Source organism: Ciona robusta, chromosome 1 (assembly GCF_009617815.1).
Source record: "Ciona robusta chromosome 1, ASM961781v2".
Classification (NCBI taxonomy): Eukaryota; Metazoa; Chordata; class Ascidiacea; order Phlebobranchia; family Cionidae; genus Ciona; species Ciona robusta.
This window is the reverse complement of record NC_143235.1, coordinates 1,199,087-1,225,364: the sequence shown is the minus strand read 5'-3', so window position 1 is coordinate 1,225,364 and position 26,278 is coordinate 1,199,087. Positions and strand designations below refer to the sequence as shown.

Sequence of the window (26,278 nt, the reverse complement as noted above, 5' to 3'; positions counted from 1 at the left end):
CTATTCATGGACCAATTTTTAACATTACTATTTATGGACCAATTTTCAATTTTATATGTTTCTTATTTTTACAGATAAAAGAAGGTATATATATTTATCCTAGCTGTTTTGACTGGTTGAAACAGTCCTTATTTTGCAAAGTAAAATGTCATATGAAGTCGAATTATCCAGATTCTTCAATATTCCTATTAAACGTTCACATGACGTTGACTTTGTTAAACCGTTGGAAACTTTCATCAAAGTTACATTTGACAAGGTATGGCTTACTGTACCATTAAATTATTTAGTGACGTGTATAGACTAGGAATTTGCCTAAATTAAAAAAAAGCGGTATTGTATAGGTTGATGCTGATTGGTTGAAATTGCAGTTTCTGTTTAGATAACTGGCTTAGTAAGCCTTTTGGAACTTTCTTTGAAGTTACAATTAACAATGTATGCCTGGCGGTTTCGTTATCTATTGTCCTAGGAACATGAATGCATTTAGAGCTTAGCAGTTTACCAAGTAGGGAATGACTCATGAGATGTCCATGGTTGATTGGCTAAATATAGAAGTTCCTGTTTGGAAATCTAGTCTACAAGACATTAGGTTACATCCACTTTTGGTGGGATTACTTATCAAGACAGTCAATGAGTTTGCCTAGATGCCGAAAGACCTGAGACCTGAGTAGTATTAGTATATAAAGTAGGCTGTGGCTAATTGTATGTGGAAGTTTCTGTTTTGGTCTAAGGCTCTGCAACAAATAGTTATTTAAATGTTGGCTAACTCTTTGTACACAGTGTGTGGCACATGATATATTAATAACCGGGCTTAAGAATTCAAGTAAATGGTCAAACTTAAGTAGGCCATAAGCATAGCAGAATATGGCAGTTTTCATGTTAAGACATGGCATGCAAAACATAGGTTATGTTAATGTATGTTTAGCTCATAATATACAGTGGCACACACAGGCACAGTGCAATTTCATGTATGTTTATACATTATAATTCTAGATGTGACAGTGCACTACATGCACATTCATTAGAGCTGTTGGCTGTTATTGCCCTTAAACAAAACCTTTTAATATTCTTTCAACGGCTGATCTGGTACGAAAAACTAGTAAGTGTATTTCCGACGTTTTGTCTGCCAACCGGCACTACGGAAGAAATACACTACGTTTTTTTCATGCCAGATGAGCCGTGGATTAATTATTTACATTTTGCCTGGTAACAGAAGTAACAGAACTTTTGTTATTTAGACAAATAAAAGTTATAAAATAGCCTACAGTAGTCCTGTAGTAAATTTGTGTACATTTAGATCTAACCTACTTTTAATTACAACAGACAGATGATGATTTAAAGAAACATATTAAAGAGTTCAACACACTGCGTAAAAATGCGGCTACAAAGCCTTTGGATAAATCAGCTACATCTCTCAACTTGTTGATGCAGTAAGTTTTATTTAAACACCAATCCATTACACATATTTATGTAAGTTGTGTATAAACTAGTTTCTCTCCTATCTTTTCTCTCTTTTTTTTTAAGGATTTTAAAAGCATTCTAAAACTAAAATTAGATTTTTAAATATTGCGATTGTTTTGTCAATTTTTGTCTATTTGATTGGAACTATCAATAAGAAGTTTGTTTTTATCAATCAACTATTATGATTGACATTTTTTTTGCTTTTCTGTCCAAGTCTGCCTCTTTCAAAAGGGTTGAGTAGGCTAGTGAGTTAGAATACCCCAATGGTATAAATAAAGGTATAGGCCTATTCTTTGTTTTTATATTTCCAAATTTTCTATAATGTTTTAAACTATTTCCAGGTATCATGACCAACTGGTTGCTGCATCACGGAAATTTCCGTTCCGTGAAGCAAATGGGGTGATCGTTAATTTCACCTGGAAGGATTCGTTGCAGAAGGGAAAGTTTCTCAGCAGCACACCAAAGCTAAGTAAGTCACTCCAAGTCTTCAACCCAGTGGTCACTAATTTGTTGTCTAAGTTGTCAGCCATATTAAAAGCAACCTCTGGATATTCCAAATATAATAGAAATAGAAAGTTATTCCTAAACTTTTCATGAATAAATAGATTTCTTTTTCTCCGAAGTTAACATTATTTGACTTTAGCTTAGGGTTCTTTTTTAATGATTTCTTGTGTGGATTTTAACATTGTGTTGTTTGCAGAAAAGCCTTAACTATTCTAACCAGCTGTAAATAGGCTTGCATTTGCAGGGTATATAATATAAGTTGTTTTTAGGGGTCAGGGGATTTTTAAGCATTTTATTTGCCTTTTACTTTTAGTTGTGTGCTCAGATATAGGGTAATTAGAGGACACCCCATAATCTGGTAAACTGGTTACTGGTGATAGTGCTCTTCTTACTACTTCCTTCTTGATACTATACTATAACAAAACACTTGTAACAGGCATAGCAGATGGTGACTTTGAGCGTCTATGTATATTATACAACATAGCAGCACTTATGTCTCAAGTTGGAAGTGAAGCAAATCTTCAAACTGATGATGGATTGAAAAGTGCAGCAAAGTATTTCCAGGTGGGGTGTTTATTATTGGATAAAGAGCATGTTAATGTATTTGGCTGGTAACATTTTGTCTGCTCCAGTGCCCCACTATGTTATTTTACTCAATTCTATAATTATACAGGGTGTTCGGAAAGTCACTGTGCCCTGTTGTAATATTTTTTTACTATTCACTAATCGAGGTGTTTAGAAACAAAATAAGAAGGGCCCAGGCCTGTATTGACGCTAATGGGGGTCACTTTTAACATCATTTATAATTGTTATTCATAATTAACTCCTGGATTCTATATTGAAGCATGTTTGTTGATAAATATGTAAGTGCACAGTGACTTTTAAAACACCCTGTACCTGTCAAAAACACAAGGCATTGTTCCACTATACATAATATAGCTTACTATTTGTGTAACCTAATCTAGCATATGTGTAATCAGTTGTTCATTCTTTCCTTCACCATGCCAACAAACAAAGATGGGACAAACAATAGGTTTAAAAATTGATTGATAAATTATTTGGTGGACAGCTTATGTTCATAAAATAATCACCAGACAGACTGGCATATGTATGTGTGTTGTTGGTTGCCAAAACAAGAACCTGCTTTAAAATAAATAACATAATTATAGAGCGACGACAGAAAATAACCTTTTTTAACAGAAAATTGTTTCTAATGTTAGGTTATCTAAATACTTGGGTTTTAATAAATTTTCGAAAAAATTCCGAAGGGTTTTTATAAAAAATCTTTTATGTTATTTTTTTGTAAGTTTTTTTTTAAAAAGGGGGGTTGCAACTCGAACCCCCCCTGACTGCATTTTTAACACATACTACGCAGGAAGCTGCTGGAATTCTCACCTTCATCAAAGAACGTGTGATGTCTGTCGTTGGAAATAATTCAATCACATCAGATCTTGCCCCTGAAGTTTTGAATCTTTATCGTTGCGTGTTGTTGGGTCAAGCACAAGAATGCTTCTATGATAAAGCTTGCACGGATGCTTCACGTAAGGCTTAGTACTGGCTTCATATAGAACCATTATTTTTAATTTACAAAAAGTTTCACTTTGCAAATATTAAAATCAATGAAAATTTAATCTTACCTACTGAAAAAGGTTTCCAACTAAAAATCATTAAAAAAATGTCCACTGACTATAAATTTAACCTTTTTAACCAAACTTAGTGTTTTACCATAAGTTTTATAAGTCACAGCATTATGTAAGCTAATATCGCTATAAACTTATTAATTATTAAGCTTATGTTTCATAACCACTAATATTCAAAGACATTATTATAAAATAACGTAATTTCTAACAGGAGTAAATTATTGTTGAAAGAGTAAAACCAACTCTGAACTAACACAATAGTGACAATAATATCTAAAACACCAATTTCTAACAGACGAATAACATTACCTAAAAGGGTAAAAATAATACAGAACTAAATTTTATAGAAAAAAAACTGTATATATATATATTTTTTGGAGAAAAAATTTCCAACCCAATTTTTGACAAAAATTTACTATTTTGTTTAAAAAATTGTAATTTGTTTACAGTAAACAGAAAGCCAGAGGTGCTTGCCAAAGTTGCAATGCAAGCTTCCTACCTTTACTCTGAGGCTTCAAAAGCATTCACAGAAGCTGAGAGTAGTTACTCCTTGGCTGGTGTGCAAGCTATGTGTGGTGCTAAGAAGGAACTGTTTGAGGTGGGACATAGGTGTTATTTTGTTAAATTGCATATACTAGTGTGGGGAAGACAGGACACCTTTATCACATAATATCCAAATATCCTGATCATGTTTTAAACAAATACCGACAGTCTATGGAAGTCCTAAGGATAGGTTTTGTAATTCTTTGAATGGTAAATTCTGTTTTTTTGGTGAAATGTTTGTACAATCTGTTTTTTCTTGTGAAAATTTTTGGTAAAATCTATTTTTGTTGAAGTTTTGGGTCAAAATCTTGGCCTATGGGGTGGCAGGGCTAAAGTCATTTAAACTCAAAACCAATGTTTTCTAAACATAATTATTTGATATTTGTTTAGTGTTACGCCCAATACCACCAAGCCACAGCTGCTCAAGAAGGTAAAAGATTTGGAGAAGCCATTGCAAGGTACCAGGTAAGTGGTATATCTCATAGGTCTTGTATGTAAATATGTTCTTAAATAAAACCCCACTTTTAAAACTTGACAGGACATACCTTAATATAATAAGAGTTAATTAAACTCTCCGAAACAAAGAACTATTTAGTTTAACTGCATTTTGTATCTCAACAAATAGAATAATATATTACTTTACATACATTCTGTGACTTCTGCCACCAGGCATAGTATAAACAATATTTTAGCGGCTCATCTGGTATGAAAACGTAGTATATTGGTTACACTACAGTACACCACTATTATTTATACTATAAATATTATTACATCACTTTTATACTAAAAACATGGTATACGAGAGGTAAAAAGGGGGCTGCCAATGCATTCTTACATATAGGCCCTATTGAATATTATCTTTACAAAAAGGCGGGGTAGCAAGTCTACGACCATTGAGACCCCCTGGTTACACCAATATTCACATGAATACTATATGCAAATGTAGCCCAAATTTTATTGTATAGGCCAACCCTACCCTATTAACAACTAAATGGAATATTTTTTAACATTTTATATGTGATATCTACCACCATCACAGATAGTTGAACCCATGGCAAGGAACCTACACAAGAATGCATCGGAATATCTTGTTAACTTTAAAGGCAAACAGTTCATTGAGATGGTATCTACTATAAGAGGGGTATGTAATGTTTTTGTCTATCGTGTAAATTGTGTATGACATAAAACAATGTTACCTAAACTCCAAACTGGTCTGCAAACGCCTTTTTGTTCTGTCTTACCCAGTTGGCTGGGTCATATAATGTGGATTTGAGAAAATCTGTTTGTCTCCAAAAAAGTTTATAATCGCCAACTTTAAATGTTCTATATGTTTTAAAACTGTGTTTTCCAAATTGGTTGCTGGTTATTTGCTTAGTGGATAATGAGTAATTAAACTAAAACCTTAGGTTTGAGAAATATATAATAACACTAAATACATGGTATGTAAATTTATACATTTTTGTCCGTGTCAAAATAAGTATGCGAAACCTTTAAATAGCATGTGGTATTTAATATATATATATATACAATGCTAACATCTGACCATCCACTGGTATGCCAACACTAAAAGCTTAAGAACTACAAGCTACAAATATATATGGCAGGGTTAAATTAGGCAGCCAAAAGGGATTAAATTTAAATGAATAATTCATAGTTCAGTTTTACAACAGCCTTCACAATTTGGGATATTGTAAATATGATCTTCCTTATGATAAGTTGGAATTAATACCAGTTAAGCTGTGGTTTGTAAACCTGTTTATATTTACATATTTATTATTTACAGCAACATAATCCTTTCTAAATCTATTAATCTAATATGACCTTTGGCAAAGCAGAGTTTAGAAATATAGAAATTATTAAATCTAAATAATATTAATTTGACAACTTTTTCCTTATTTGGGTTCTTTCCCCAACTTTTTATCCATAGTGTTTTTTAACAACTACCATTTTTTGTTGGTTCCCTTCTCTTTTATTTTAAAATAACATGATCTTCACTATCGTTGCAAAAAGATAAATAAAAATTATGTTATGTTATTACTACCATGTCATAATAACTAACCCTCCCAACCCCCCAGACAACCGAGAAAGACAACAACTTTATCTACAATGATGTCGTACCGAAAACATCAAGTTTGTCCCCAATAGGGAAAGCCCCGATTGCCAAAGCAAAAGCGTTTAATGAGAAAGAAAATCTGGGTGCAAAGTTTACAGGTGAGAACTATTTTTATTATTGGATTTTTATTTCCAGTTTTGAATTAACCGTATTGGGCTATGGTAAGTGGTGCTAACGTTACTCCAACTTCTGGAACAGGGGTGACGTCATGTGTTTTAGCACCCCCGCTTTACACTCCAATATACCCAAAGTATATTGCATTTTCCACATTTGACAAATACAATTTTTTTTGCCGCCTAAAATTTGAAAATAAAATTAAATTTAAAATACAAAAAAAGAACGATTTTTGCAGTAGTTTAATACGTTTGACAAATACGTTTTCAATAACACTTTATTTTTTCGTTCTTCAGATATGTTTAGCTCTCTGGTGCCCCTTGATGTACATAACGCACTAGAGGCGTATGAAGGTCGAAGAAAGGAATTGGTTGAGAAAGAGGTTGAAAGGATCAGGGAGCTTAACAACCTCGTGAATGGGTGGGTTATGTGGTCATGTTTTGAATTCTACCTCTAACATTCTGTTATTTTTGCTGCCTTGTATAATAATGCTAGAATGCAAATAATCCTTTACTGGCTCATCTGGTTTTAAAAAAAGTAGTGTATATCTAAAAACCTTGTGATTTGGTCAGTTGCGTAGGATCATATTTTTACCTTAATTTTAATATCTCTAAAAATTACACTGAAGTGTTTTTTTTTTCTAAATTTCATGTTTTACAACTATGAGTGTAGCTTACAATATTTCAACAAATTTGCCCCAGATTTTACTTAAGTATAAAAACGATTTTACTTCCAGAAATTTGTACTACATTAAAGGTTTTACCCCAAAGAGAAAAGTTTTATCAAAAAAAATTGTTACCAAAATTAAATATCACGAGGCTCATATTCCAAAGTGATGTCTTCTTTCACTACATTAATCAATAAAATTTTTATGTTTTATAACTTTGAGTGTGTAACTGTAACTGTACTTCATCTAGCTCACCCCGATTTGACTCAAATGCAAAAGAAAATTTCCCCCCAAAAAATGTTATTTTAAAAAAATATGTAGTTACTAAAATTAAAAATTTATGACCCAAAAAATCATTTTCCAGAGTGATGTCATCTTTCAACCTCCCTGCTGCACTTGAAGATATGTCAGGTAGCGATCTTCCCCCGTCTATCCTGGAGAAATCCCGTACTGTCATCCAGAAAGGGGGGTCCGCGCCGATTGATCAACTTTTGCAGGACCTTCCAGAGTCGCTCAACCGAAACCAACAGATTCTTACTGAGGTAACACAGCATGATTTAGCATTTCTCTTAAAAAACTCCGGATAATGGACGAAAAAATCGAACTTTACCACCATATTGAGCCAATATATAAATAAATTAACTAATTAAATAGAAGCCATTAAAAAACTTCAGCAGTTCTGTGAAAAATATTTGGTTCCTTAAACGGTAATAGGCCAACTCTGGCCTACATCTCTGATTATCAGGTCCCATGGCGCGCCCCACACTGTAGAAATACTTCTATTAGTACTTGCAGAATACAGAGTACATCTTTAAAATAATACAGTAACCCCCCATATTGTAGTGCGTTCGTATTCTCAACGATGAACAATCCTCTGATGCTGAACTTAGGGAGAAGTTTGGAGATAAATGGAGAAGAAAGCCATCAGCTGAACTTACTGTACCATTAAGACAAGGTGGGGACTGTCATAGGCAACTAACATGGGTATGCGGGGTATGCGTGCTTACCCTGGAAAAATTAGGGTACCGATAATCCATGTGTATCCTGAATAAATGCACAGGCGTTGTAACAAAGATAAATCAAATATGCCTGGTGTATTCCTGTATTGTAAAAAATGTAAAAAAACATCAAGCATTATATGTGAGCTTGTTGAAAAGAAGATTTACTGTGTAGTCCTATACTCCACACATTACTATCAGATACCATTAATTAACTTAATCATTTAACTTATGAAATTACTCACAAAGGTTATACCTACAGTAATGAATAAATACCAATTCTATACACCTAATACAGCGCCCTTACTAGTGTTACTACCATTAACTAACTTAATCATTCCCCAACAAATTTTATACCTACAGACAGTGATGAGTTAAACAATAAAGCACTAACTGCTAGTAATTTTGCTCAATTTTCTCCAGTATTATTGTGTGGGTTGACATGGGTTTATAGGTAAGGTTTCTATCAAATGTTATTACCTAAAAAAACGAATTTTAAAATAACCGCATTAACCAATAAATTCCTACCTACAGAAATGAGCAAATACCAAACGATCATCGAAAACGCTCAAAAAGCTGATGCGATAATCCGTGGTAAATATGAAGACAACAAAGAAGGGATTAGTCTTCTTTGTCTTCCTCCTGACCAACTGAAGAATGCGATCCCATCCTCAAGTCCGGTGGCAGCTCTTAAAGGACATCCAGTAAGTTTTTTTATTAAGATGATTTAAAAAAAAAACAAAAAAAAATTGAAAAAAAAACTTTTCTCTTTACCTTATTACAGGGTTTGATAACGTAAAGATAAAACACGTTGCTTTCATTCATTCATTCATTCATATTAAAGGTTGCAATGCATTATACATGGCAGCAATCACAACACATGTTTTAGCATTATCTTACACCTTTGGTACAATTCAGAACTCCCCATTTCAAATCGTTTATTTGCCCCACTGAATATATGGGAAACAAGTTACATTTATTTATTAAAAAAAAAACAGAAAAAGTTGCAGAATATTGATAAATCTGAGCATAATATAAACAAGATCTTTACATTGCTGGTTGTAATGCTTAATATATACGAGCTTAATAAACTATTTGTTCCAGGTTGTCCAGGAGCTGAAGCAATTATGTGAACAAGTCAACACATTGAAGGCTGAGAGAGAAGTGATGGAAACTGAGCTGAGAAGTGCTTCATATGATATGACTGATAAGTTTATGAGGGTGAGTGGATGGTGTTTAATGCGATATTTAGTGATAAAGGATTGCAGAAGGGTTTTTCACTGGTTTCATCCTAGGTTGGTATAGTGTATTTACAGTATCATAGATGGCAAACTTTTTAGAATTCATGGGAGGCTGGGATAGTTAGACTTGCATTCTACTTCTAAACCATTTTGTCTACCCACCACCCTTACTATATATATGCATTACAGAAAACTTCAAAGGGGGCCCGCCTACCCTGCCACCCTAGGTTTGGCGCCTATGTACAGTATGATTACATGGCTGGACAAATAAGGGCATTTTTAGACTTCCCAGACATATATAATTTTATTTAAAACATGTTTGTGAGATATCTTGTGTTTATACTGGTTGCTCAAGTCAAGTTTTTTACAGTTGCACACATACTTTACATTGCTGTGTTATGAACCTATGACTCCTACAACCAGTTTTATTACCCAGGTACTCGCTGAAGAAGGCTGTATAAACGAGGAGAGTATTTCACCGGGTGAACTAGATCGTATTTACCAACCATTGATTGAACAAGTTAATGATTCAAGTGGGAGGCAGGAGTCGGTGCTCGCTAATTTACAGGTTTGTTGTATGGTGTTATATTAATGTAGTTAATTCATATTCCTTGTCACTTAAGAATTTATAATAATAGAGATTTAATTTGCATTTTTTTAATTATAACTGTGCATTTTCTATTTGTGCGTTTTCTGCTTTACTTTTGAAATTTTGTAGTTATTCCTTGTTTACATAAGTTTTGGTTTTATAAGTTTTGAGAGCCAATGAACAAAGATTTTTGATGTGTTGTTTTATGTGTTTTCTACTTTACTTAAGTTTAATTTTGTAATTTTCACTTATTTTACACAAGTTTTGATTTTTTTATCCAACAATTCACACTCTAATTACCAACCAACCAGAGAGCCAATGAACAGTTTGCTGTCTTGAAATCTGGTGGTGGACAAAATAAACGGGAAGATGTCTTGAAGAAGATTTCAGCTGCATTTGATCGATACGAGGAACTAACTGCTCATTTAAGGGTGAGAAAAATAACCAATTGTTGGCATTTTTAGGGGTTTTAATAGAAATGTTAGCATAAGGCTTGATGATTTGTTTAGGCAATACCTCCAGACCATTACGGCTGTTTAAAAATCGGCAACTATGGCTTAAATCTCAGATCCTCCATTTCTCCACATAACACCTATATAAAATTAAACATTTTGACAAAGCAATACTGTTGTTTACGAAGCCGTGGGCTATCAAAATCAATATCATACTATATTTGGTTAAAGCAAATGGTTATAAGAATATTCTCTGAAATTTTTTTTTGGTTTTGTTATTTAAATCCTTGAACAAAATGTTGCTTGCACAAAACATTCAAACACTTTCTGTTATTTCTGCTTTTTCCAAATAACCATATGTTTACTTCACTCCACAGGAAGGGAACAAATTCTATAATGATCTAACTGAACTTCTGCTTAAGCTGCAACCTAAATGCAGTGACTTTGTATTTGCGAGGAAAACTGAGAAGGAAGAATTACTCAAGTGAGTATTTGTTGAGAGTTATTGACAACTGTATTTATTTTGCCTGTCTCTGTCTTAAGTATAAAACACTTTTAAAAAATCTACAATACACAACCTAAGATAAGATACCTTTAGCACCCATATCTCCTAATGCTGTTTTTAACATTTAATAACCATGAGGCTGTAAATGTTCTTTGTAGGGCGAGAAAAAAAAACCGTCTTACCCAAACTTACTATATGGTGGAGTGGGGAAAGATGGGATACTTTTTTGTTGTTTTTTTTTCTTGTCTCGTTTGGTAGTAAACAAAAAAAACTTAAAAAATTATAAAACCGTATCCTCACAAATCCCATTGACTGTTGTTAAATTGTTTAAAACACGATCAAGATATTTAGATATCATGTGCTGAAGGTGTCCCGTCTCCCCTAACCTAATATATTATATTCACAATATACATTTCAACAGAGATATACAACAAACCATATTTCCTAATACTGTGTTAACATTTAACAACTTTTTATAATTCTGTAATTGTTCTTTGGACGAGAAAAATAAAAAAGGGGTTTTATAATTTTGCCAGTATCCTTTGTTTACTACCGAATGGAACGAGAAAATAGACTGAAAACCAGTACCATTTACCCCACCCTATTATAATAATATATTTATTTTATAATTTACATATTAACAGAGACAAACAACGAATAGTAGAGGCACCCCGTTTACGCTAAGATACATTTATTAACCCATAATGTTTAAAACACTATCAGGATATTTACGTGCTAAAGGTGTCCCATCTCTCCCCATATTTACTCGTGAAGGTGTCCCATCTCCCCCACCCTACTATATTATATTCACAATATCAACAGAGACGTACAGCAAACCATAGTTGGCACTCCAGCCTCCACTGCACCCAACGTACCTGCATACCACCAACAACAAGATGTATACGCTGAAGTAAAGAAACCACCAGCAAGACCCCCACCCCCTACTGCTCCAGCCACCCAAGCACCCCCAACTGCGCCCCAGCAAACACAAGTGCCTAAACCAGCCCCAAGGTTAGTCTTAATATAATTGTAACAACATTAAAAAAACGCACAAAAGATGGTATAAAAACAAAAAGTCCTATTTTATATAAATATAACAACATATATTTAGCTCAAGGGTAATTAATGTTCTAGAAACCAATTTTGACCTAAATTTGTATTTTTAAGTTAGATTAAAAATATGATATATATTTTCCCACTACATTATGTTTTTCCACTATCCACTTATTGTAAATTTCGATTTAAAAAACTGATATTACTGTCAAATTAATCAAATCAATATTATTGCAATAGAAAATCCCCTGCACCCGCACCACCCACCCCTAATGCGCCAGCCGCACAAGGACCACCAGCATCTGCCCCAGGAGCACCAGGTGCACCTGGAGCCCAAGGTCCACCAGGCCAACCATATGCTCACCAACAGCCCCCCTATGGGTAAGTTGGCCAGTTCTCACTTTGTCTGTTTTTGACATCTTGTTTTGTGTGTTTTCTGTTTTACTTGAATTTGGAACTGACTTTATGTCAGTTATTTATACATTTTATTAACATACAAAGTCATACATCCAAAATTTGTATTTTTCTGTAAAATAACGTTTTATATCTCCAACTACATAATATTGATTTTTTTATATTTAACAATATTGAGGAATTTTGATTTTTTTTCCATGCAGGTAAGTTACTGCTCGGTAATATCTTGTATTTGTTAATTTTTACCAAAGAAATATAGATTTTGATATATAATATAGTAGAGTGGGGGAAGATGGGACACCTTTTCAATCTATTTTCTCCTTCCATTTGGTAGTAAACAAACATTTAACGATTTTTTTATAAAACTTTATCCTCACGGCTCCCATCGACCATTGTTAATTGTTTAAAACATCAGGATATTTGGTTATAATGTGTCCAAGGTGTCCCATCTTCCCCCACCCTGCTATATGTTTAAAAAGAGAGATAAACAACTGACCTATATTAATTATATACAAAAATATAAACTATACAAAGCAAGATGGATAATTTCACTTATAAAAACAAAATAATCTAGTTTTTATTTTAATTTTTTAAAAATTATTGTATATAGTTAACCTCTCAACTAAATGCAGGTACCCCGGAGGTGCCCCACCCCAGCAAGGGTATGCCCCTTTCCCCGGCTATGGAGCCCCACCTGCAGCTGCCCCTTACCCCCAACAACCACCGTATGGCTACCCACCCCAACCTGGGTATGCCCCGCAAGGGTATGGGGCATACCCCCCACAACCAGGTTACCCCACCCAACCTGGGGGTTACCCCCAACAACCCCAACAGCCCCCCCAAAATTACGGCAACTACGGACAGCAACCCCCATATTATTACCCACCCCAGTAAATACCCTTAACATCCTATTGATTACTTTGCCCCTTCACCCTTGCACAGAAAACTACGGGGTTAGTTTAATTCTCAAAAGTCCAGATTCAGTCTTAAATATCCCTTCAAATGTTAATCTGTGCAATGAAAAAGTGCTAATTTATTTTCAAAAGTTTCAAGGAGATTTGGCCTTCTTCATTTTTTGCAATAAATTGTTCCAATTGACTTGTAAATACACTGAAATTACAGAATGTGGAACTGCATTCATATTAAAACTCATTTTTTTCCTATTCTGACAAGTTTATTTTTCACTGAATTTAAATATTAATTTAGTCCGCCACTTTTCTCAAATTTCTTGTACATTGCTCTTATAGAGTTCAGATTAATACTTTTCAATGTAAATACTGTAGTTAACGTGCACAATCTATAATTGCTTTCAATTTTAGTTTCTGTAGCTTTTCCGGACCATATATGGTGTAAAATATTCAATTCATTAATTTTTTAAATTTCGGACTAATTTTTTTTTACAGTACAAAGCTGTAAAAATGATTTTGATTTTGTGGTATAACAATACATGTAATAACTTCTGTGGACACTATTATATAATGAATACAATGCAATGATATTGTGAAATAAGTCGCAAGTTACTTATTTGTCTCCTTTAAACATAATTGTCGACACAAGATTTGTATTCCACACTGAGCATAAGGTAAGTTACATTTTGTTGTAGTGTTTATGTTCTGAAATTATTGTCCTGTATAATTTATTGCAATTTTTATTTTAGATGTCTTTAAATAAGCTTGGTGGTTTAGCTGTCTCACTTAGCAGACCAAAGTCACTTGGTGTAGCCTGTTTGTAAAAATTTATAAATATGGGCACATTGTAGTTCTTTTTGGTATTTATTAAGGACTAGCAGGCCATCTTAAGGCAGTTGTTTCAGTGTATCATTACTAAAGCTTGGCCAGTAGATAAAACTTAATACTGGCAGATTTGTAAAAATGACCACATCATAGTCTTTATTTAGGACTATCAAACCCTCTTTAAACAGTTCTGACTGTTAATTATTATATAAAAGCCTGATCAACTTGATAAAACTTTATACCAGCAGATTTGTGAAAAGCTGGTCATTATATTTCCCTAGCTTACTAAATAGTGGTCCCTTCCTTCATTCTCCTCAGAAAAAGCTTGTTATTTTAATTTTAAATAGCTGTCACCTTGGTGGCCAACTGGCCAGTACATGTATATATCAGTACTTTAGCAGTCACATTATCAGGCTTGACGGGCTATATAATACTTTTAGCAAGATGCATTTGCTCGTATTTGACTTGTTATGTATTAGTTTATATTCGGATGCAGTGTGTTTGGTAGTAGCATTGTTAAACAGTATATATTGTTGTCTCTTAATCTATCTTCTAATTATTTAGTAACAGATTTAGAAGTATGACTTTAAAAATGGATAACCACACCGGTATGGAGCCACCAAGTTTACAAGGTAATGTAATGTTATTATTCTATTTGAATAAAACACTGATGATGCCATTTAGACAAAATATCCCTTATTTTACAATTTACTGGACATTGTTTTTGTTTGTTATGTTTTCGTAGCACCAGATCCTTACTGTATTTGTTTACACAAGAATCGTTCAACTCTATGAGCACCAGATCTGGTCTAGATTCGTGAAATTTATTACAGTAGTAGTACTACTATATATATATAGAATTTTAATGCGGAAAACTTAGTACATTGGCATTGCACTGGATAACGTAACTGATTTTAATTATTGTTAACAAAAAATAACAACTTGCAATTTGGGAATATTTCTAAAAAACATACCTTTATTTGAGTGATGTAATGCCTTAATATAAAATACATAAGCATCAAGTGGTGTAGCCAGGGGGGTTGGGGTTTAGTTAAAAACAACTTTCTTTCTGGCTGTGCCACTTAAGTAATAAATGGAATAAATATAAAAGGTTGTTTAATGCATAGACATCAACAATGTGGGGGTGTATACACTAATACATATTATACTATTATTAATGTTACCCCTGGCCCTATCTGTAACATACAGGTTTTATGTATGTTGTTACTTATTAGTCAATTATACTTCTGGATTTCTTCCAAAAATGCATTTTTTTGAAATTTTTTATTTATTACAAAATAATCAATTTATCCAAACATTGAATTATGAAGTTGCTCCACTCTATACTCTCTCTCTTTTTCTCTTTCTTTCTCTTTTTTATATTCCTCATATTTTGGGTCATCAGTGAGCAGCTCGAACCGACATACAGGGCAAGAGTTTGTTTTATTTAACCATGGATGTAGACAGTCTTTATGGAAGGAATGATTACATGGCATTTCAATAACAGTGCCAGAATACGGCACCAAACACACAGGGCATTTTTCTGAAGGGTCCAATTCTGTTACTGTACGCTGTTTTAGATTTTCCACAACGATTTTTGAGGCAGGTGGAGCTAATTTTTCCGTTTCAAATGCTTCAAAGTTGTTTTCTTCTCCCCCACCTATAATAAAACGCAGAAGGTCCATTAAATCAAAGTCCCGAACTTCGGTTGTGCTCGTATCGTGCTCATCTTCATAGGATGACATCGCAAAACCTTGTATCCACTTTTTTTCTCGTTTTAATCGGTCTTGGTGCAAAATAAACGGTAAAAATTAAATAAACTACAGAGCTACAGTCCAACTTAAATAGACGATTTTTACGTTTTTTTTTCTTTTGCTATATTTCCAATTTCTGCAACTATAAATAGTATATATATATACATACAAATTTCCAAATTGGTACAATTCACTAGATTATTATTTTACTTTCGTTATAATACATAGTGAAGAATCCTCCCCCACCTTATTTGCTAACCACTGACCCCTATAACTACTAACCCCTATAACTACTAACCCCTAAGGGCCCTAACCACCAACCACTAACACTTTCCACCAGCCTATTCTGCAATGTACCGGAGAATTCTTCACTAGTGCCCGCATGTATATCAATAAATGTACGCGACAAAACTTACTACCTTCATAAACAATAACACAACATACGAATACCTCAAAAAACTCTAACGATTTAATAACAAACGTCATAGCATGATACGCCAATTTTCGACAATTCGATTTTGGCTGAGTCACTCTATAGTGTTTCCGAATTCCGATCGCATTTTTCGGTTCTAAACTAAAAAACAAGCGGGATAAATTAATACTAGTCCTACGACATTTAAAATCTTAATAACAGATATATATATGCTTTGATTTTTAACATTAATCAATGTTATTTAACTCGCAAACGGGTACGAGGTGTGTGAAAACACCACACATATGACAAGAGGGACGTCCGTTCTGTGGGGTAACGTAAGATAATATACCGTTAGCACCTAAATCCCGTATTTCATTCATGAATTTGTTTTTAACAATTAACATCGTTTTTTTAACAAATACCAACAAGTCGCGGTTATTTAATTCTGTAAATATTTTTTGTTTGCTATCAAACGGGACAAAAAATTAGAATAAAAACATGGACCGTCTTACCCCACCCTATCCTGGAAAAGTTCTTGGTGTATTACCAAATGGGAACAGAAGATAGAATAAAAGGATATCCTATCTTACCCCACCCTACTATACGTTCTTGTAGTTTAAAAAGTTACCCCAGCGACGAGAGAATAAAAAAGCAAAACCATCACCGATTCGTAGCATTTTTGTATTTTTACACGACAAGAGTGCAAATGATATATATTTACATTATATGTATATAGATAATAGCATTACGTCCAAATATGGCAGGCATGAAAAATAATTAAAGTCAAATCGTACGGTGGAATAATTGCAAGTCCTGCAGTGCAAAATAAAGGTTAACAGAACATTAAAGAAGTTTCACCAACAAGCATGTTTAGAACACAAGGGTTTAAAATGTAATATAGTAGGATGGGGTAAGATGGGACACTTTAGCACATAATATCTAAATATCCTGATCGTGTTTTAAACAATTACTAACGGTCAATGAGAGTCATGGGCATATAGTTTTAGAATTTCTTGAATGATCTTTGTTTACTACTAAACGGGGCGAGAAAATAGAGGTAAAAGGTGTCCCATCTTCCCCCACCATACTATAAAAAAATTCAATTTTATAGTTTGGTAATCGTAAATTACTGAAATATAAACCACTCATAAGTTACCGTTTACCAACGGTTTGCAGCATTTAGCAGTTAAAAGCACATAGTCTATCCTTTCACACTGTTTAGGCCCTGGTTCAATCTATCCATCGCAATGTCAACATGGGTAGGGGTGAATAGAAGCGACGGACGAAATCGGATGCTTTCTGTTCCACAAGCACCAACCAATACACCTGAAATGAATATGAAGCATATTTAAGGTAAATAAAAATATGTTGTAGACAAATTCACAATATAGTGGGTTGAACGAATAAATGTAACTCATTTATCCCTTGTGTATAGCCGGAAAACGACAGTCATTATAACACAGGTGTTCTTACACCTCATGCCAGCTTACTACATTTTTGCTATGTTTACCTTCGAGCTGCGGTCTCAACTTTTCTCTAATTAAAAATTAACACATCAATTTGGGTTCAAGGTTTGTCGCTGCCACCATTGTGACCTTAATGGGTTGTCTAAATTACAAGCCGTGTGAAAAATAACCCTCGTTTTATAACGACTGACGTTGCCACGCGAGGATAAACAAGTTACATGTATTCGTACAAAACCCCCACCAACCTTGGCTTAGCATATGCTTGACGACTTTGTCCCTTGCTCCTGGATCTCTTACATTTGTAGCAGTAAACATGCCGCGGCCTCTACTGGAAGAAAGCAACCCCGGCTGGGCTTTCTCAAGATCTTTGAGACTTTTAATCAAATAATCCCCGGTTGTCTCAGCTGCCGATACGAGGTCCCGGGAATTGATAATGTCGATCGTTTTTTCAAGGAAAAGCAGCTTTGATGGATCCCCCATCCACGTATTGTAAATACGATAGCCCTGGGAGTTATGTAATAGTGATGTAATCAGACGTGTGGGAAATATATTAAGGGTAAGATGGGATACTGTTACATAATATCCTAATCGTGTTTTAAACAACTAACAGTGTCCCATCTTCCCCCATCCTACTATGTAGCAGTAAGGGTATGATGCGATATATTGTTTGCGCGTAATGTCCCATATTTCTGATCATGTTTTGAATAATTAACAACGCTCTTTTAGAGTCGGGAGAATAAGGTTACTTCATTCTATAAATATTTTTGTTTGCTATCAAACAGACGAAAAATAAGAGTAAAGAAAACATTGACTGTCTTACCCCACCCTACCATATATATAACACAAATTTAATCACAGACCGAATTAATGACAAAAGGAAAATAATATGTTTTATAACGGTGTTGTATTTAACAATCTAATACGCTAATATACCAGCTTTATCGGTAAAATGCATTCTCGTTTCACGCAACGGATTTCTGACGCAAAAAACAACCCGCCAGTTATTTAGATTGACTTCATATACATTCTGCTTCACGAAAGCGCTCTGTGCGACAAACGCGCGGCGCATAATTACTATTTCTCGCTTTGAGCACTTTTCGTCGAGATTGCTTTATACTAACAAGTGTGTGCAGAAGTCCTTGCGTACTGGTTACAGTAAAGGGATTTGCTATGAACCAGTGTTTAGTTATTTTAAATGATGGAATGTATTTATTGTAGTTAACTTTCAATATGAATGTTTAAGTAATTAAGAAGATGGTTATTCTCTTTGATTTATAGCAGAGCGCTTAAGGTCGGTATTTTTATTTAAATTCAAGAAAACACCTAATTGGTGAATATAGGCCTATAATAAATAATAGTTATTCATTCTTTATTCCATTCAACTAATGTCGTTCGTACAGTAGTCCTTAAAAGTTTTGTTTCAGAGACTGGTTAACTGTTAAATCAGTTGGTTATAGCTTTACTCACAGTGTTCCACCGCATGTTATCGTTGAAGTAGTAACCGCCGATGAACATTTTCTTTGCAAAGGTCACAATATCTGGAGGTGTCTCTAACCCCCAGTGTTCATGAGCCCACCACTTTCCCGTTATTGCCACACCTGTCTGCACCTCGTCCACTACGAACGCTACATTGTGCTGGAAGCGAAACAATCATGTGACGAACATGAAAATATTTGCGAGCGTATCATTCTCACCTTGAGCGCGATTTCTCGAAGTTTTCGAAAGAAATCGTCAGATGCGTGGTTGTCGCCGCCTTCTGCTTGAATCGGTTCAACCACGATCCCCGCTACTGGTGCTCTCTTGCTCCACTCAGTGATCAATTCCTCGACCGCAGCCAAGCAGCGAGCCTGAATATCAACGACGACCAATCAGAACCGATTTACAAATCACGTGATTATTTTCAAACCTCCTCTTTGGTGTTTTCGCTCTCGTGCTCCTCTAGCGGATACTTAAGCTTTGGAAAAGGAGCAATCGGCCAATCAAAAGCAGGTATGTCGAGCTTATGAATCGGTTTACTGTGAGTTGTAGACAGAGTTCCCAGTGTTCTGCCGTGAAATGCACCATCGAAGGATAATATTGATAACTTTGGCGAGCCAGGGATCTGTTAAACAAATATATAGTAATGTAGGGTAAGATGGATACCTTTGTGCGTTGACAATTAACAACGCTGTTTTAAGTCGTGGAGATATAAGCATAACTCTTTAAACAGTCTTTGTTTACTATACCAAACAGGATTTGATATTGTAATAGTCATGTTAAGGTCTCGTGATAGCTGTAACTTGTAATATAACTCGAGACGAGAACCAAAAGCTTCCCTAATCTATATGTTGTTAATCTTACAGACTTAGATTCTGTTTTTTCTACTTCTGCTACGCCATATGTAAATATTATCTTTTATAACTAATTATCGAATAATATCTTACGTTGTTTATCCTATCTGTGTCCGCCATTATTCGCTGTATTGAGGGAACATATTTTAAAGTAACAGTGAGGTATTTCTTGCCCAGTTTTAATACGAACATGACAGCGTATGTGTATGGTACTTTACCTCAAAGTTTTACCTCAAACGAATTATTTTTGTGACATGTCTGAAGTTAAATATTTTAAGACAGATTCGTTCGCTTATTTTTATATTAGAAGATGCAACGTTTACTGTTGTCGAAAGTTTTGTACTTTTGTTTTGTCCATGTTGTTGCTGCTTCTGCTCAAACCCTCCCAACTAATTACTTTCTTCGTTTCAAACCCATACATAGTGACGTAGAAGTGCGAGTATTTAAGCTGTACATGGACTGTTGTACCTGTCGCGTGTTTTCGCAACAAGTTTTTGCCCGATTGCTGCGTGCGGACGTTGTCGGACTCTTTCACTAAACGAATCACGCACGTTAATATATACACGGAGTCGTGTGTCCAACCAGTACCCTAACTCCTCGCGTTAGTTGCATGACCATGCCACTGGTATATTCTGGTGTGTCCGCCGTTGGGAGATTGTAAATAAATACCCGCGTAAGCGCAATTGTAGCTCCCCCTGAACCACATATTCTTAAATACCTGGTTTTTCATGCATGTTGTGAACGCTTCGTCGTCCGGCAAAGGCAGCTCTTCTCCTCTTTGGTTTTTCATGTACCACATAAACACGACTTTGTACGCGTTTTCATTGGCGCAACTACCACAAGCCATTGTAACGGCTTGGTTTAATCCTGGTGGGGCGACTTTGAGCAGAGTGTCTTGTATCAATTGAGGGAAATCTGTACCAGGGAAAGTCCCTAACGCGGGACGGTTCAAAACGGTCGACTGAAAAATAATGTGTTATAAATAATTGAACCATAAAAATTAATGCAAAAAAAAGAAAAGGTGAAAGAATAAAACACAACGTCTAATGAATAAACTATATACACAACTTTACGTCTATAATAGTGTATAATGTATATAATATGTTGGGGTAGGATGGGCCATGGTTTCATTCTCTTTTTTCCCATTTAGTGATAAAAAATATTAAAACAAGTAAATACTTCCACGACTCTAAAAGAGGGTGGTTAATTAATAAAATCCCGCCCTACTATACTTAAGTATACAAATATATTTAACTATAATAGTGAAATAGTGGTAATGCATTTATATACAACAGTATTTGTATCTCACCTGAAACGCTGGTGTTTTGCATAAGTCAAGTAGTTCTTTGTTGTTGTAGCCTATAAATAAAAATGTATCAGATTGACACAGTTGCTGTATTTTAAACTAAACTTATAAACTAAACTTATATAATATACAGCTTTGGGCTATATCTCGTCTCAGAGCCTAACCCATACACAAATCGAAGACTTATCACATAGCACATAGCGATATAGAACGGAATGCATTAATCTTGTATATACAAGTTATATACATTGTAACTTGTAATTGGGTACGTGGTGTACGAAATAGAACACCCGTGTTTAACGACTGTCGTTTTGCTGCCACGCGAGCATAAATAAGCTTCATTCATTCCATACGCGTCATTTGCGCCGCTGTACGTCATTTAGTGTCAACGTCATGTTTATATGGCTGTTCCATATTATGCATATATTATATTTCGTACACGTTGGTCATACAGTATAGGATTTATCTCGTTTCGTATATTGTATTTTATATGTATATGTATAGTAGGGTGAGGGAGATGAGACACATTTAGCGCATAATATCCAAATATCCTGATCGTGTTTTAAACAACCAACAACGGTCTATATGGGAGTCGTAAGGATACGGTTTTATAATTTTTCGAATGATCTTTGTTTACAACCAAATGGGACGGGAAAGGAGCATGGAAAAGGTGTTTCATCTCCTTACTGTATATTCATATAAAGCCCATATACACATAACGCATAACAATACAACGCACCTAACGGCATAGATGAAATTTGTTGAAAGCAATCTAAGATAATGTTTTCATCAGCGTCGACGAGGTAGTTCGCTTTGCTTCGCTCGAAGTCGCAGAAGAACGCCAGAGCTCCGGTGTTCTGAAAATAATACAGAAGTCGATTTTTACCTTTATATTTTGGACTCGGTAAACTATTTTATAGCAGTATGTGCTGTGTGTGTTTTGTGTATGATTTGGGTATAATGTTTTTTAGTTAGGATTTGGTGCTACGAAAACGTAACAGGCACGAGGTGTACAAAACAAATATAACGACTGTCATTGTTTTGCTATACGGAAGAATATAAAAGTTGCATTATTCAACACCTTATAGCAATAGCAGTAGTTTATAACTGCGTATGCTTTAAACCAAATCGCAGGTGTTTATTACGTGTTGATTATACGGAGATTAAATTTATAATTAGGTTTGGGTGGGATTTTAATCAAATGTCAGCAAAGGTCGAAAGTCGTGGTGCGGAAATCGATATTAACTTCATCAGTGTCGAGTATTTTCAAATCAGTCGCTGATTGCAACACCGGTGCGACAACAAATCGATGCGGGAAAAAGTAAATTGCGATCTTCATGTCGATAAATCTTTAACGAACTTACTTGCATGGAGCTGGTTCGATCCGACAGTTGCTGCAAAGAAAGATTGATTTTAACAATGACTTTTTTTGCACAAGGGAAATTAACACCCAATGAGAAGTAATACAACAATAGACATAATTGGTATAGTAGTGTAGCGTTTTCTTCTTTAGACAAAAGTAAGACAGCTCACGAACTCAACCACAAGCAACCGATTTAATTCTTATGCTATAAAACGCAACGTCACGCCCACGCAATTACCCAATCAACAGCAGCACGCAAAATATAGGAGTGTGCCAATAATGTAAAGCCAATAAGGAATGCGGTGGACGAAGGAATGCGGTAATAGCAATTAACTCACGCTCTGTAACTTAACATAGATTAGAATAAAACATAAATCGCGCTCTGAATAGAGGAAATACACAGCTAAGACGTAAAACAAATACACAACTATAAGAATTCATCACAGTATAGGTTGGGGAAGATGGGACACCTTTTTATTCTATGTTCTCGTCCCATTTGGTAGTAGACAAACAACATTAAAAGAATTATAAAACCACATCCTGACGTCTTTCACGACTCCCATAGACCGCTGTTAATTGTTTAAAACACGGTCAGGATATTTGGAAAACACATTTAAATACCATGTTATAAAGTTAACACACGGATGTACAAACACATTCTTTGCTTTGTGGTTTAAACATGGTTCTGGTGAACCCAATACAAAACAGGTACTTTTATCAAAACTATTTATTTTGGTTCACGAAAAATGTTGTTTACTGGTGAACCCGACGCAAAACCAGTTACTTTTAACTGTTTATTTTGGTTCACGGAAAATTTTGTTTACTGGTGAATCTGACGCAAAACCAGTTACTCTTAACCGTTTATTTTGGTTCACGGAAAATGTTGTTGGTGTAAACAGTAACTATCGTGCCGTGACACAGTGGGTTAGCGCGTCTGCTGCTTCTGTGACAGATGTTACGGGTTCGAGGTTCGATGCTGCTACCACTACAAGTATTTGCGTCCTTGGGAATGACACCGCTTATGTGTTGTTAACTTATTTTCTGTACGTTACAAAAAAAAAACAAAATAATCACCCACAAAGTTACATACGTGGTAACTCACAAACGTCACAAGGTGTATGAAACATTAACCCATCATGTTATAACGAATGTTGTTGCCCCTATGCAGTGATAAATGAGTTACATTCATACATTTATTCATGTTTTTATGAGCTATAAATGTGAAACCTTGGTTTTGGGTCCAGGAATCTCAGTTTTCACCAACGGTTGTTGGTAGACGTCATCTCCGTGTGCAGGTGATGACGCGGTGTGCTGGGGTCGGATAACTGGATATAAAATATCGGGTTAGGTAAACGAATTGGGATTAACTTGTACTGTATAGTAGGGTTGGGAAGATATGACTCCTTTAGCACGTAATATCAAAATATCCTGATCATGTTTTAAACAATTAACACCGGTCTATGGGAGTTGTTGGGATACGGTTTTATAATTCTTTAAATGTTCTTTGTTTACTACCCAATGGGACGAGAAAATAGATTAAAAAGATGTCCCATCTATCCCCACCCTACTATATATGCAAAATAATGTTTGTATTAAAGGTAACCAATATAGGATAACTTATTTACCCTCGCGTTGCGGAGCAACGACAGTCGATGAAATATGGGTTCAGCGTTTCATGATATATCGAATTCAATTAACAAATCGTGTTAAACTTTTTTTACCCAGTATGCTGTTTCTGTTTTACGTGTGGAGCGGTTTTTAATGATTGCAATATATTTCTTTAACGGTAGTATTTATCAGTAACGCGAAAGTTCCGTTTATACACCTCGTTGCCGCTTAAACTATATGAGTTACCACGTATAGAAATTTGTGGGTGATTACTGATTATTGTGATTATTGTTTGACGATTTCGCACTTTTTGTAATGTATTTCTTACAAAATAGTCAACCAGCACTAATCCACCGCGTAGACTTTTCTGGTGTTGCTTTCGTGAATTTTTATTAATTTAAACCAAATTAAGTATATAAATTGATTATATCGTGTCTAACTTTCACTCTATAACGCATGGCCGCATGATACATTGTTTGCGTTAAAGTCTACATGACGTTATGTAAAGAAAGGATATTAAGTTAATATTTGTTCGGTTCCTTAAAGTTAACTTAAGTTGTATTGGACAGACTTGTGCTGTACAAGTTATAAGCTATGGTATGTTCGTCTTGTTAGCTTGTTGGCTCAATTGTTAGCTCAATTCTCAAGCGGCTATGATCTGAAGCCGCCTTGCAATAACAATGTATAGTATAGGCCTACTCTGTATGGTACTAAGATGAACACCGTTACCACATAACATATATTTCATAAACAATTAAAAACGCTGTTTTGAAGTCGCGAGGATACGGTATATCATAATTCTATTGCTTTACCGTTTGCTACCGAGCAGGGCGTTATTCTCTTAATAAAGAACAATTATGATATAATGTACACATTACGCAGCAAAATAAACCTCATCCAAAATGTTATCATTGCTATCGCTTATCTATGCTTAAAATACAGTCCGACTTTACAAACAAATGCCGGATTACTCTTATTTAAAACGTATAGCGCTTTTGTAAACGTTAAAGTGGGTCGCAGTTGCTCATTCCATGCTGCAAAATTTATAAGAGCTGAGTAAGCTATTTACTGATGGAGCCAGACACCGTGACGTCTCACCTGTACAGAATAAACAGCTTGCCTTGTGTTTTGTACATGTTGTGACAATTCGTTTATGCTCAGTAAAAGCGAATTTTTAAAACTACAGCGTTTTCAGTTAAAAAACTGGCCAACATAAAAACCATTTAAGTGTATAGCGAAAGAAGATGGGACACCTGTTCATTCTACTTTCAAAGATCGTTCAAAGAATTCTAAAATCGTATCCTCACAACTCTCATAGACCGTTGTTAATTGTTCAAAACACGATCAGGATGTTTCAATATTATGTGCTAAAGTTGTCTATCTTCCCCACCCTTCTATATATTCGATTAATGTAGGAAGTAAACAGAAAGAAATGACGCATACAGCGTCCAAAACGTTAATAGCGTTATGCACAATTTTACAGAGGTGCGGTCACTACCACCAAAACATTGTTTAAATAATTTACTATTGTTTATTACCTTTGATAAAAGCAGTAGTTCTTGGCAGCTTGTACAGCTGGCTCCACTTTAGAATATGCGCCGACATTTTGTTGTATAAGTTCTCACTGTAACTGGTACAATAAACAGAAACACTTTGTTAGCGCGCCCTGGGTTTTGGTAGTAAACTAATTGATGAACCTAACGCATAAGCGAGTTTGAATAGAAATTGTATTGACTTGCGGTTAACGAGTCTAGCCAAGCTTATCCAATTACGCGGACTCGGCTGCTATAGCCGTCAAAATAAGGCTCTGAAACTGTTTTCAACCGCCCATGCGTGGGTGTTTTGTTCCCGTTGTCATGTTACGCTGCATGTCTAACTAACAAACGTAAAGCGTTACGTACATCTAAAACTCTCAATGATAGTACAGACTGACACAAACTATATGAATCACTTTATCCGCTGTAACGTCTCTCCTTACTATAATATAACGCTCGTTTGTGCCACGAATGATC

General features: G+C 35.0%; 3 protein-coding genes across 3 annotated transcripts; 1 reads left to right on the top strand and 2 right to left on the bottom strand.

The window, feature by feature from the left end:
• Positions 1 to 54: 54 nt before the first annotated feature.
• LOC149741164 (programmed cell death 6-interacting protein-like) lies at positions 55 to 13,800 on the top strand. Its single transcript, XM_089892073.1, has 20 exons — positions 55 to 256; positions 1,321 to 1,427; positions 1,800 to 1,927; positions 2,399 to 2,526; positions 3,338 to 3,503; positions 4,052 to 4,200; positions 4,536 to 4,610; positions 5,185 to 5,286; positions 6,221 to 6,356; positions 6,669 to 6,792; positions 7,404 to 7,581; positions 7,883 to 7,994; positions 8,572 to 8,741; positions 9,142 to 9,258; positions 9,715 to 9,846; positions 10,179 to 10,298; positions 10,697 to 10,803; positions 11,647 to 11,835; positions 12,118 to 12,258; positions 12,924 to 13,800. Exons 1-20 carry the CDS (start codon positions 146 to 148, stop codon positions 13,183 to 13,185), a joined length of 2,754 nt encoding a protein of 917 aa, XP_089748199.1. The 5' UTR covers positions 55 to 145; the 3' UTR covers positions 13,186 to 13,800.
• Positions 13,801 to 14,834: 1,034 nt separating this feature from the next.
• Positions 14,835 to 15,913, bottom strand: LOC149741163 (E3 ubiquitin-protein ligase RNF181-like). The gene has a single exon (XM_089892128.1). The coding sequence runs from the start codon at positions 15,767 to 15,769 to the stop codon at positions 15,332 to 15,334; it is 438 nt and encodes a 145-aa protein (XP_089748254.1). The 5' UTR covers positions 15,770 to 15,913; the 3' UTR covers positions 14,835 to 15,331.
• A 943-nt stretch (positions 15,914 to 16,856) lies between these two features.
• On the bottom strand, positions 16,857 to 25,984 carry LOC149741162 (4-aminobutyrate aminotransferase, mitochondrial-like). Its single transcript, XM_089892083.1, has 11 exons — positions 25,805 to 25,984; positions 23,886 to 23,983; positions 22,660 to 22,689; positions 22,035 to 22,152; positions 21,299 to 21,348; positions 20,708 to 20,950; positions 19,566 to 19,760; positions 19,354 to 19,506; positions 19,127 to 19,294; positions 17,905 to 18,163; positions 16,857 to 17,519 (listed from the first exon to the last, which is right to left on the bottom strand). Exons 1-11 carry the CDS (start codon positions 25,869 to 25,871, stop codon positions 17,395 to 17,397), a joined length of 1,506 nt encoding a protein of 501 aa, XP_089748209.1. The 5' UTR covers positions 25,872 to 25,984; the 3' UTR covers positions 16,857 to 17,394.
• Positions 25,985 to 26,278: the final 294 nt, after the last annotated feature.